General features: G+C 39.9%; 1 protein-coding gene across 2 annotated transcripts in view; it reads right to left on the bottom strand.

Moving 5' to 3' along the window:
• The window catches only part of shank1 (SH3 and multiple ankyrin repeat domains 1), a 78,417-nt gene that overhangs the window by 45,814 nt on the left and 18,181 nt on the right, over positions 1–14,422 (bottom strand). For both annotated transcript variants that reach the window (XM_085352837.1, XM_085352836.1), the window contains exons 2-5: positions 5,928–6,131; positions 5,288–5,359; positions 4,805–4,913; positions 652–806 (exon numbers count right to left, since the gene is read on the bottom strand). In XM_085352837.1, the coding sequence (XP_085208963.1) occupies positions 652–806; positions 4,805–4,913; positions 5,288–5,359; positions 5,928–6,131 (540 nt within the window). The remainder of the gene's footprint in view (positions 1–651; positions 807–4,804; positions 4,914–5,287; positions 5,360–5,927; positions 6,132–14,422) is intronic.

Here is a 14,422-nt window from a genome sequence, read left to right as displayed (position 1 = left end):
GGAAGGAAAAAATATATCTTGATGATAGTTTCCTAATTCAAGTTGAGGAATATTCATAGAATTCAAATCAGGATGGAAACTCATAGCTGGGGGTTCAGAGAGGTCACGTTACACCCCAGGCTGGGGAAAATGATGTATTCAATCAGAGTCTGATGTAAACCTTTGTGCAGTTTAGCAGAGTTTCTTTCCTTTGTGGAAAACATAGGCTCTAACAATGTTAACGCTTGCAATTATCTCCCCCAATGAGGTTCTCGTCTACAGCTACCTGTATTCTCAGCAATTTGAGAGCTGAAAATCTGGATAAACGCCTAAAATGTAAATGTGTCAAAACCAGGCAATCTGGATGTTAACGCCTCTCTTTCTCTCTGGCTGAATCAAATAATAGAGTTATTTGTTTGCATATTGTGTGTGGGTGGGTGTGGATCGCTGAGTGGGAGGGTCTTTTTGTTCGGGCTTTAGCTTGTTTAGATATACAGCAACGCAAATGAAGAGAATACAGTGTCACTTTCAGGGCAAATATCCATCTTGCAAGATATACACCCTGTTCTAGGTTGATGTTTTTTCTCTTTTTGTTACATAATACATGCAAAATCATCACTTTCCACAGGCAAATAGCAGTATGAAAGGACTCCAACATATGCAAATGTTTACCAGCAGGGCTGTATGGTGGTGGCCTCGAACAGCCTTGTGTAGCGGTGTGAGTCCATCTTTGGCACGGAAGTCAATATGAGCTCCTCCATCCACCAGGACCCGGATGGCCTCTCCTCCACCTGGCTCACACTGCACTGCCAGGGTCAGAGGAGTCTCTAAAGAACACACACAGAGACACACATATGCAGCTTTATTTAAATGGGACTGTTATAGAGCAGGGAGTTCACAGCTGATTTGCTGGAGAACAGTAGCTCTTTCCAAACTCCTGAGACAGAAACAAACATTTAAAAAAGAAACATTTAATGCATTTTAGTTTTTATGGTTATGATTTAACAATTGAATGACGTGTGAGGTGAAAAAGAGTTTGTGCATCACAGTAATGAAGCTGAGAAAGTGCAGCAAATGCCTACACATCTAACCTACAATTTACTGATAATCATGTAAAGTTCTTGCGTTTTCCATGTATTTTCAAACCAAATCTTTTGTCTGTGTAATCTTATTGTACCTTTAGATCTGGGCAGATCCTGTTTCCATGTAAGGAAAAACATGCAATAAAGAGGATTTAATGAAGTGACTGCACATACATAAATGTGCACAACTCACTTTGGAGATGACCATCAATCCTGCAATTACATGATGCTGCCCGTCCAAAAACTCTTCCTATGCAAAAGAGTTGAGCAACTAAACTTGGCACACAGGTACATCCCAGACCTCTTAATGTTTTTATCTATATCAGATATTATCATAACATAACATTACTTAGCATCCATGTTCCAACAGACAGAAATGACCTATTTTTAGCATTCTTGCAGGTATAACACCCTTAAAAAAGTGTTGGATAATTTAAATTTTACAACAGTAATCATGATGCAACCATTTATTTATTTTTAAAGAAGAAGGTTTTTCAAACGATGAATATACAATACATAGCTTTCCCATATTCCATATTTTTGTCTTTAAAGTTGTGAATATAGCAAATGGCACATGTTTCATGGAAATCTATTCAAGAGTCATTATAGACTAAAAGAACACACTAATGTGAAATTCATCTTGACAAAGTGTTTCTATCATTGTCCTCCACTTCTACAACTTTAATAAAGAAAATTAGTTAACTACCTTTGTACGACAACATGTAAATTTAAAATAAAAAAGCTGAATTTGGGCAGATATAAACAAGTAAAATCCCCTTATGTGTGACAACACTGTTTTATTATTTTGAACATGAAAGTTAGACAATCCTAAATCTCACCACCATCAACTTGCTTCCTGATTACGACATCCCGATCAGCCAACTTTAAGTCTTCTGCAAATATTTATATTCCTTTCTGTGATAGTGTGAGGGGAAATGAAAAAAGCCTCTGCATTAGTTCCATCTAACAGGTAACATTACTACTTTCCAGCTGAATGTTTTGCCAGTGCACTGATGTTTTGCCGTTATCCTGATGTCATATAAAGAAACAAAGAAGCTCAAAATATCATTTATTGCAGTCAAAAAAGTGCTGTGTCACTTTTTTGGCTAACTTGATCCTTTCCAGAAAGACAGTTCACCAGCACCTACAAGAATAAAACCATTCAAAGTGTTCCCAGTTGAAACAGGGTACACAGCACCGTCTGCAAGGGGATTTTTCTGGCAAAGAAGAAAATGACTGAAGGCTTTCATCACTGAACACTTTCTGTAGATCTCAGGTTCAAACAATTTGGAGAAATGTTTTGACTGCGCTTCCTCTGAAGTTATACTGTCAGGATGAGTCAGGGAATACCCATTTATGAGTTTCCTTGGCAGTGATCGACATGAGTGTGTGTCCTGGCCGGAGCCAGGCTAATTATGGCAGAATTATTTCATGTCCTAATGAAGGCATTCTCTGTGAGGCTTCTGGAAGCCCACGGAGAAAGTTTCAAGGAGACAAACGGGTCAAAAAAGTATTAACAAGGTTGGATATATCTCTGTCTGCAGGCTTTTTATCACCTCTCTGCCCTGTCTGCATAGGACTAATGCTGCATTCACTGTTCCTGGACTTCCTTTCAAAATACCTTCACATAACCATAAAGTCAAAAGGCAGGAGAAGCTATTTCAGGACACAGGGATATCACTTATATCAGACTTTGACTGATATTAAACAGCTTTTTTCAACACCCCCAAATCTAAATCCAGTTCATACAAAATTCAGTTAAACCAACAAATCTCATTCAATTCATTTCCTGAAACCACAGAGTCATATACTGTATATATGTTTGATTCCACAAACTTTAATGCAGAAGGACAGAAACTAGGATCCAGCAACAAGTCCTCCATCCGTTTTCTTCCTCCTGTCTAATTCAGGTCATGGATTGGCTGGAGCCTATCCCAGCTGCCATTGTGCAAGAGGCAGGAAACATTCTTGAACAGGTCAACAATCTGCAGCAGGTCTAACACAGAGAGACAGCCAATTTAGAATCACCAATTAACCTAACATACCCGGGGGGAACCCACATAAACACAGAGAGAGCACGCAAACTCCACATGGAAACGCTGTGGCCAGTCAATAGATTTGAACAAAGGATTAGTTTTCATGTGGTCTCACATCACTGGGGCTAAAACAAATGCTTTCCTGCTCCGCCCCACAATTACTTTTACCAGGTTTGTTTTGCCAAAATGCCAAGGAGTGGTTAAATCGCATGCATTAAATATACACATATATATCAGTACTAAAACTACACCTTTTCAGCTCAGTCATAGAAAAGACTATTGTGCCCCAGAACCTTGAATAGGAGGACCCTGAAACAACAGCACTATTAGCTAATTAGCTCCCACTACTGCTTAGAGCAGAATCACTGATCAGACTAAAAACACATAATCTGTACTTTCTTTAACCCTAGTGGCAAAGTAAGAGAAGAGTTTCTCCTCAAGACATGATAAATATTATTTTAAAGTGGCCCTGCGACAGACAGGCGATCTGTCCATAGAGCGTACCCTACCTCCCGCCCTTTGGTAGCTGGGATAGACTCCAGCCCCCCTGCGACCCTGATAATGATAAGCAGAAGAGAATGAATGAATGGAATTAATATTTTAAAGTGCTCTGGTGGATGTGGATCATCCAAACTTGCAGTTTGTACAAAAAATCTTTGTTTCTTTTCATTTAAAGGGTGATGAGAGTATCCAGGACACGAAACAGATGGAAAATGGTCACGCTTGCGCTTCTGTTCAGTGTATGATATGCTAGACCAGCAAAGATGGTAAAAAAAAACAAAACAACAACAACAAAGTGTAATTTTTATGGGGGGGAAATGTTTTTTAAAAGAACTGTATTTAGGGAGAAACGCCACAGACATTTTAAACAGTTTTAATTCCATCTGATTTCTAAACTGGCATTGGTATGGACGTGAGGGTCCTTATTTCTATCTTTCAGGATAAAACCCTGTGATTTACTGGCAACCTTTCACTCTTCATTTTTATATTCTAGTGACCACTGAAATGAAAAATATCTGCTCAAATAAGTGCCTAGAGTTGAGGTCCAGCCCATTTAGATAGCTGTTGCAGACTTTAACATGACTAAAAACCATGAATGCAGTACAGGAACAGCATGTTTGTGAGGGAGGCTCATCGAGGCTCTCTGTCTCCCCCCTGTGTTGTGCGCCGGGAGCGTGTTTCACACCCATCATGACAGGCTGTGTTTTGTGTTTTGACACTTGCTCCCTGAACGGCTGGAGCAACACAGAGCAGCACACCCAAACTGTAAATGAGCCGTCTGCTGTGCCCCCCTGAGCACTAACAGGATCTAGGAAAAGCCACCAAAATTGTGAACAGCACTGGCTCAGATCCCTCACAAAGTGTTAGGCCAACATACTGCAGAGCTGAGGGCAGAAAACAGAGGGGGAGGAATTGAAAACAGTTTAAAGAGTCCATACAGGAGAGCTTCAGGTTCCATAGCTGCTGACTATCTTTGTGCTTTCTTAGCTGCTTGCATATTTGGAGTTCCCGTTTTGGCTAACTGTAACAGAGAGATCATCACCAACTCTTTTATAAATGTGTTTGTTTTATCTTGTGAAACACCTTTTTAAATTGGGCTGCATGACAGCTGTTAAATGTTATCCGTGTAACAAGAGAAAATTTGCACTGTGTAGATAAAATAACTAAGTGCTCGTGTGCAGTTGGGGGAGTGGAAGGAATCCTTACCACCAGTGTCAGAATCCTGGTAGTTGGGATCGAGGCCCTTGTCTAAGAACTTGGCCATCTTGTCCACAGCGCTGGTTTGAATGTAATCCATGAACTTCTTCAGGCTGGCCTACATGTAAAAGAAATAAAAACAAAAACTTCCCACGTGTAACTGATAAATATTCAGAAAAAATTGGATAGTTTGGTGAAAATAAAAACAGCAAAAGCAGGTTCAGGAAAAGCTATCCATATAGTAGATTTTACAATTGCAAAAGGGTTTTTGTCAATTTTATGTCATTGGTTTGTTTGTCTAAGTTAAGCTTTAATTATTTATTTCAATACAATAAATTAACATATATAAAACATTACTGAACAATCAAATGCATCCTGCATAAATCTGCACAGATGTACACATGCACCACTGCATGCTTAGTGACACTTACACAAACATGGAGATGCAAACTGTAACACATATCACATATTAGCGATCTGGAAGTTTCATACCTTAGTGTGCAGTTTGGCCAGCTGCTTCTCATCTAGATTTGTTTGTTTGTACACCCTGGTTTTATAACGAAACTAAACCAGTGACAGAAAAAGAGAAAGGAAACCAAGAGTTAATCCTAACACAGAGGGCCTTTGTCCTCAATTCTCTTAGCTTTTGGCCTAGATCCACAAAATAGAGCCTGGAGAAGATTTATCTGGTTTTCTATACAGGCTTTCTTCTCTGTTGCACCAAAGACAAGAAATGGGGAAGAAACAGCCTGACGTCACAGCAGTTTAAATACTCTCTAGCTTAAAAAGTTGGAAAACTAATAATAATAATAATAATAATTACAATTATACTTTTACTTTAGTTATAATTATAATCTACTTAACAGTGTCATGCACCCGCAGCTTTGCTGGGTGACAATCAATATAAGATTTCATAAATAGTCAGCAGCTTGGCATGAACTTTAGATTAATTAGCCTAGGTAATTAAACTTTTCTGACTTTTCCTGAACATATCATTAGATTTATTTTAAAATCCTGTTAATAGGAAACAATCAGAATCTGTTTTATTGCACAAAAGTGACATCTTGTGGGCAAAAAGCTAGTATTACACTCTGTGTTTCATGAAACTGTCAATAAGAGGATCGGTTATTACCTCCAAATATGGTACACCTTTCTCAAAGGACTGTGGGTACTCTTTTAGCAGCCTCTCTTCCTCCAGGAACTTGGCATCGTGGCCGTCCGTGGCAGGCTGGAACAGACCATAGTTCAGGACATCTCGCAGAGACTCGGTCAGGGAGCACAGCACCTGCTGCTTGGCCTTCCACACAGTGGCATCTGGATTAAACCGCAAACATTTCTGCAAGAGATACCAAAGTAAATATTGAAGCTAGCTCAGGTGAAATATTCTGAGAACAGTTGTGGTTTGAAAAAGAGATTTACAGGATGAGTATATACAGTGGATACAGATTCAACACGGCAACAATCAAATGCATGTAATACACAAGTTAACAAACCTGATTTTAAAACACATATAAATCTAAAAAGTAGAAAGGAAATGGAAACATATTCACTGATCTGACAAAAGTGTGTAAACTGTGATAAATCAGTCTGAGGGCTTTAATCTGATCATATGAGGTGAAGTGGCCTTTGAATCTGTGCCTTTAAAACGAACAGTAACTAATGGAAAAATTAGATGAACTAAAATCAGGGGAACTTTTCTACACCAGGAACAGCCCAACTTCTGCCTGAGTGTTTCACCTGCTAGTACTCGTTACTTTTCAAAAACACAACTGATTTGGATTAAATCTTTAAACAGCTGAAATATATTTGTTTTTTGTAACAAAGAACAACAAATAAATGTCAGCTAGCTACAGTACCACAGCTGTTTTTGACCTCCTGTATTAGGATATAATGTAACTCTTATTAGAACTAATAAGCTGTCGCTCAGCGATAAAGAAATCAGACTTGCGTCCAAGAATTACTGATTTGAACTACAGTGCTGACAAGCACTCTTCCCTCTGGGTGTAACTGTATCCCATGTCTGAATATACAAATATGTAACCAAGTGAAAACTAATATTGAAAACACAAACTTCGATTCTATACAGGAGTTAAGAGCAGGTTAAGCTTCTCGTGCTCATTTTTCATTAGTGTGATGGCCCTCCTGCCCTGCCTGGGCCTGCTGTGTGTTTTTCCCCTCCTTCGCTCTGCGTGTTGCTTTGCCCCATCTTCCTGTTAGTGAGTTAATCAGCACAACTAAAGGACCGAGCAGTGTCTTGGATAACCCAGCTGTTCTAAGAAGAAATAATGACTGCCAAAGAGACTACAAACTTCTGAATGTTCTCTAAATGAAGGATTTAAGTTCTCATTATCTTTTGTTTTATTTTTAAAATATATCTATTAAAAAACATACAAACAAAAAGGAGCTTCTACCCACCTCCATATTCTTTTTTTTTTTTTTTTACGATGATATATGGGAATATAACAGTAAATACTAAATATTAAACATTATTGTGCAGTACGTGAGATCGACAGCACACAGTGTTCTTTGAGGTAGGAGCCAAAAAGGGTGTAGTTTGTGTGTGTGAGCACCTCCATATTCCTATTACAGGGATTACTTGTGCATATGCTGACCTCTCTGTTGAAAAGTTGACCATGTTTAATGTGAGCGTTCTCCAGTCTTACATTAAATATATATGAAGGAAAATAAGGTGAAAGAGAAGTTTACAGGAGTTTGAAAAAAGTGAAAGGTCTAAATGTATTATAATAAACTGCATATATCTGAGTAGACTAGAAATCTGGTTCTTTTTTCTAATCTGTCTGGGTAAAAAGATTATAAACATACTTCTCTCCTGCTGCATAAACTATTTGCTGGCTTAAAGTGGGCCTTTGGTAAGCTAATAACAAACATGAACTAGCTGTGCAGTCATAACTTTTTCTTTTTGTAATTAAAAATTTTAAAAAGTAAATAAACTCCCAGTGCTGCACGCATTATGCGGTATTATGCAGATGGTTCAATTGTGTGTGGTTTTATAGAATAATGAGATTTTTGGTGACTATTGGTCCATGCGTGGTTAAGGTAATAAATCTGTGCTGTATTCATTTTCCTGTTATTTCTGGCTGTTTGATAAACACAATTATCGTTTATCAGTAAAAACTCTTCAAGAATCCTTTAGTGAATCAGAAATGATTGTTTGGATGCCTGAGAGGGGTCATGAGATCAAGCTCTGTGACAGTGTATGTTCTCTTTGGCTGCAGAACACTGAGGCCGGCGCCCCCCTGATCCAGAAGGGGGAGACAGCGGCTGAGTAAATCGGGTGATTCCCAGAGGTCTCATTCCGGGATATGAATGTCAGTTGGGTGCAGCTTTAAGTGTCTCCGATGGGGTTGTGAATGGCCAAATGCATAACGGCCTAGAAGCTCAGTCAGCAAAGTGGAGCCTAACTCACTACACAGATGGCTGACAAAAGGTTTTTTGGCATTGCTCCCCTCCCGCCTCCCTCTTATCGCCCAGAGTGCAGTTGGGCTGCTTTCTGACCTTGAGGCAGCAGCAGCAGGACGGTCGGCCCACGCAGAGCACAGCCAGCTGCAAGGATCCCTGCGTACTGCTGCATTAGGCCCTCTGCATGGGCTCAAGTCTCCAGCCAGCACTGCGTGTAACACGTTACACTCATTCATTAATTGTCACTCATCTTAATCTCTTCACACACGCACACACTGACACACATTTCTGTGACTGTTCGTGTCCTACAAAGGGAAGGATATAAAAACCCCACACGGGGGGGGGTGCAGAGGAGTAACACAACATTTTCTCCCTCTATTTTATTCAGTGTCTCCATTCGCACACAGCCAACCCGGTCACCACGGCAACCAGTTCATTAGTGGAGCAAGCTGCTTGTTGCCATAGAGACATCCTTGTGTTCCCTAGGAGATGTGGTACTGGGAAGGTGTGCGTGCATTTGTGTGTGAGGATGTGCATCAGTGTGTGTGTGTGTGTGTGTGTGTGTGTGTGTGTGTTACAGCAGCGTGGCAAAATAGAACAGAGTAAAAGGGAGGCGAACGCCTTCGATTTTGAGTTTGTGAGAGGGAGCAAGAGGATGAAGAGGTGTGTCTGTTTGAATTAGATTAGTTTTCTCTATCTCTCTCACACACACACACACACACACACACACACACACACACACACACACACACACACACACACACAACCTACACACTGCACTTACAGTCCCATCAAAGGAAGCCAGCAAACACTTTAAAATGAATCACAATCACAGCATGAGGGAATGAAGGTTAAGGATTTGGTTATCAGAGAGGAAGAATATTCCCACAGTCAACCGTAACAATATTAGATCATAAAACACTGATTATCATCATAAAACGCATTTCTGTAATAACCCTGCTTTTGGCCTAAAATGGTTTTAGACGCTTGGAGACTTTACTGAGGCAGCCGTGTTGCTTATTGATCTGTACACCTCCAGGAAAATGATTGATCCTCTAGCTTCTAACTGAACCAGCCAATTAGGGGCATCGCCCATTTATTATTCTGATCAGGCCTTCAAAATGCTGCTTAGTTCAGTTTTCTCACTGATCCTCCAATCCTGCAGGCATTTTTGTATTGCTCGACATTAAAAAAAGCAACACTATGCTTTTGCGTCTGGGATTTGCAACACTGACAGCTGCCTAATCTGTCCACCAATTGCAGACTTGCAGTGTTTAGAGCACCCTCTGCTGGGTGTAGAAATCTGTATGTTCAAGGATAAATGTAAAGACTTAAATACCAAACACATATACTAGCTAATTCCTTCAGCCTATTCAGTGCTTTGCAGATGTCTGTTTGGCTCTGATTTTTTAAATACATTTGCATAAATCTACAAAACAACAACGACATGCTTTTACTTTATTAAATGGTGGGACAAAATGCCAGTGAGGGTCATATGAAATTAAAGGGGATCTGAGTCACTCGCTCTTCGCTATTTGTTACTTTGTTGTGAGTTCAGCTTGTGGTTGTTGTTGTTTTTTTTTTCATTTTGCATAAAATAGCACATCTATTTTACTCACTTTGCTAAACTTTAGAAGGGAACACCTAATCCCTGTGACACTTGTGGTTTATACTCAAATGATCCTCTGATCTTGAGGTCCTCTGTGGATCTCAGGATGTCTACATCATAGACATTAGATTTTTGCACTTTTCTTCTTGAAAATATGATAAACTTCCATAAGTCACAAGCTACCCTTAGACACAAGGAGCCACCACAACAGGTACCTCCACATATTTGAATTGGCAGATTTTTATGGCATCCTTGCATATCTTTCAGTTCCATAATGTAGTGGTTTAAATGTTCACCTAATACGTACAAGATCCTACTTGAAAACATGCTATATCCTCTGATAATGATGCTCAAACTCAGTAATAGAAAAAAATGAACAGAAGCAAGATTTTGGCTTTAGATTGTGCGACTTGAAGTGGCTATAAAATAGCTTTATAATAGTTATTATTAACCTGTGTCTCTCTTCCACATTCTTTCTTTTGTTCTGTCTTCCTTGCCTCACCCCAAACAGTCACAGCAAATAGCCACTGTTTTCTGGTTGTGCTCGAGGTTTCTTCCTGTTAAAAGGGAGTTTTTCCTTCCCCCTGTCACCAGGTGCTTGCCCATAGGGGGTCATTTGACTGTTGGGATTTTCTGTCTCTTATTCTAGTGACTTTATAATATAAAGAGCCACGAGGAGACTGTTTCTCTGATTTGACACAATATAAATAAAACTTCAACCTCAAATTGTGTGATATTTGGTTCCACCGTTAGGGTGTGTAATGTTGCTATTATAAATGTAAAATTTAGCCTGCCTTCACTAAATATAATTAAACTTACACGTAAGTTCAGTAAAAATGATCTGCAATCACTCTTCTGCCTGCTTTCCTTGGTGTTTGGCTGCTAGTCTGTTCTATCACCTCCTCTTTCCCTTGCTGTTAAACTCCATACTGACATCATTAAACTAGTCCAATCATATTCTTGCTTTTTGCTTCTTCTTCTTCTTCTTCTTCAGGCCAATCAGCCGTTATTCTGTGTGCATTAAATCTCAGGGCTCTTCCATCATTCTAGCTTTTAGATTCTCATTCGTGCAACCCACTTCTTCCCCATCTGCACCTCACCCAAGTTACTCAGCGCTCCATCCAAGCTGCCATCGTCATCTTCACCACAAGTAGCTTCTAGACTCCGGGGGTTCCTGTGTCCGAACTCCTATCATTGCTGGGATTCGGTTCTGTCATGATGGGTCATTGGGGTCTATTCAGCAGTCTGGATTCATTAATTTTTTTCTCTATAAATCATGTTCAATTCTTCCAAATGGTCTCCCCTGAACTGAAATTATTGTACATAAAGAAATCCAACTGTTAGTTTCTTTATGCTTCTATTTTAGCCCTGGAAATCTAATTTGTTTCTTTAAAGTGCTCTTTGCATGCAGCATGTTAGCTAATGTTAGCCCTACAAAAAAAGACCCAGTGCCAGCACAGGCAGTCAAAACAGTCCTTTTATTCTAAGGGACATTACACATAAAAGTTGTACATTTCGAGTCCAGCAAATAGTCAGAAAAATAGTCAGCTTTCACATTATCAAAAGTGAAAGCATTGCCCTTCTGGGGGAAAAAAGCAAGCTGGTTTATTAAAAATATTACATTAGGCTTTTAATATTAACATCAACTCAAAAAGCTGCACTTTTGGAATAAACTGGTCTCCAACCAGACAGTGGTATTTTTTTTTCAAGCGAATGCAATCCCAAAATATTGTGAGTCACTGGTTTAATCTTTTGTAATAAATTATTTATTCTCTTATATTTTATTAATCTGAAATGTAACTGTAGGTCTGAAATAAATGTAGCAGAAGCACGGCACTGCCCTCTGAAATAGGATAACCCATCCCCACTGCCCTATTTATTTCAAAAGAAAATGTTAAAATGTTCACTACATTTAATCCATTTGTCAAATTCAAAGTGGTGGAGAGTCATCATCTCACCCAGGGGTCAACTTCAGCTGTAAACCAATGAGTCTTTGGTTATGGTGTTCCTGACCCTTTGGTCAAGAGAGCAGACTTGATCCTACATGTTTTTGAGGGTAAGAGAAACCAGAGCATCAGGAGAACATGCAAACACAACAGAGAAGAGCTCATCCCTGGTAGGCATAAAAATGCAGGTAAGTACGTGAGATATAGGAGATATATGAGAGAGGCATGGTGCTCCTATGGTCCCAGAAAGCCAAACTAGGATTCATGCTGTGCAACTTTGCTGAAATAAAATATAAATTGTGGGGGCAAAAAAGCTAATTACCTAAAAAAAACATATTTAGGTAATTGTGTAGATGCTGATAAACCAGTATTAATGCTAGGTTTGGGTTTTTGTTTTGTTTTTTACAGCTATTTATTACCCTGATATTTTTTGCAGTGTAGAAAGACATCATCTGGTCTGCTGGGTGAATCTCTGGGGCAATGCATGATTCTTTTTCAGGGTTTCTGGTGCAGCCAGACAGTTTGATAAATAGATAGTTTAAGATGTTCTGTTCCATAAGTAGGTCGTGTTTCGAATTAAACTTAATGTAACAAAACAGGCATCACAAGTGTGCAGTGGTTAGCACCGTTGCCTCCCAGCAGGAGAGACTTGGATTTGGATCCACTGTCCTTGGATACTATGACGTCCAACCACAATCCAAAGACATGTTTGAAATTCATGACTGGCTGTAGGAGTGAATGGTTATCTGCCTCTATGTGTTAGCCCTCTGATCTCCAGGGTGTAACTTGGTACCCGTGATGGTCTCCAACCCCCCCCCCCCCCCCCCCCCCCCACAACCCTGAATTGGATAAGTAGAAAAAAACTGATGGATGAAAAATGTATGTCAGACAATAAGCAATAGCATATACAATCTCCCTTTATGCTATACATAGACTGTTTAAGTGCATGAAACCAAAGCCTGCTTGAAGCATTTACATGCTTTTCATCTCTGAATACAGGTTTATCTAGATTAACATGATAGCAAGCATAGTCAGATTTCTGCAGTTTTTCATGGTAGTGAGTTTTGACTCATCAAAATCTGAGATTTACTTTTCTGAACTCTGCATTTGCTTCTCTGCTGGATATGGCTTCTCCATCTGTTCATCAGTAATATAAAAAAAAATTGAAAGTCAGACTCTGTTGTCTCTTTCATTTGGTGCGAGCAACATAACAGCGAATGAGGTGTTCATACTCCACAGGATGCTGATTTTCATACTCCAGCTCCAAGAACGCTCCAACATACACGCACTCAGTCTCACAGCTTTTCCAGCACTTAAAACTTCCATATGATTCTTAGTTTTACATTAAAATCTTTATGCACCTTTAAGCCCTTCTGTTCCTCTTGTGGCTTTATCATTATGCAGACCGAAAATTCTGTCTTACCTCCTAAAGCTGTGATCACACTTTCCCACTCACACACGCCCACTCACTCTGTCCATGCTGCTCTTTATCTTCCCTTGCCTATCTTATTCTCCTTCCTCCTCCTCCCCCCCCCTCGCTCTCTCCATCTTCCTATAACAGCTCTGTCACTTATCTATACAGAAATAAGAGACTGTGCTCGCTCTCCCACTCCACTTTCTGTCTCTAGCTCTCTTTATCGCTGCCCCCTCTGGCCTTTTTCTGCAGGCCAATTGCAGGGGGACTAGAAGCCTTTAATGAGATCTATGGGGAAATAACCCCCCCACCACACACAGACACACACACACATATGCGAGTGCGTGCGTGTGTGCCTGGCATGTCGTCATTTAACTACTCTCTCCCTGTAATGCACTCCAACCAGACGTTTTCTTTACAGAAGATGAGAACAATGAATTCATTTTAAAGCATTCCTGTCATCCCTTATCTTCCCCGTCCTTTCTTCCTCCATTGTCTTCATCAACTTTCCATCTCTCTCACATGTATACTGCCCTGCCTCCTCTCCTCCTGTCATACTTCCCTCTCTATTATCTCAGTACTTCTGTTCACCTCTGGGGCTCATCTTTCATTAACATGCAAACCCTAAAGTGCTGTAGCACGTCGGACTCTATGCCTTGTAGTCTGACTAGTTCACATATCTTAACAAGGCACTGGAAGATAATAGTGCGGAAGTTCGTTTGCGAGGCCAAATCCTGCACGAGGGCTGCAGCTTTCACTTCAGGGTTTGAAAGAATTCAGCTCAAGTCAAACAGCGTAGAAAAACTCATCTGTTTCATGCTGTTTAATGCACTCAGCGGGCAAATGCCAACTTGACTTGGCGTGCACGAGTCTGACAATCTAATAAACCTGCAGATACGACTGCCTTCACCTCCCGCTGTGACAGCATGGTATGAACAACTCGTGATACACAGATCTAAGTGTCTCTGTGCACACGAGTGAGTTAATGTACCAGCAGCTTTTATGTGTGCTACCAGTTGATGATAAGGTAGGATCAGATGTTTATGCTACTTCATACACTTGATTATGATGTGCACTTTTATTTCAAAAACATAGTGTGTAATCAGATACTTACTCTTTATTGCAATATGAGAAAATCTGGAGTCATTTCTGTTATCAGGACATGTCCTTTAACTGCTCATGTGATTGTTCTAAAAGCCAATATGTCCCCTTTACTGAATTATCTTCACTGCCTTCCT

Source organism: Diplotaxodon limnothrissa, linkage group LG4 (assembly GCF_057381915.1).
Source record: "Diplotaxodon limnothrissa isolate DT_005_m linkage group LG4, D_limnothrissa_male_GT1.1, whole genome shotgun sequence".
NCBI lineage: Eukaryota > Metazoa > Chordata > Actinopteri > Cichliformes > Cichlidae > Diplotaxodon > Diplotaxodon limnothrissa.
This window is presented reverse-complemented; position numbering and strand designations above follow the sequence as displayed.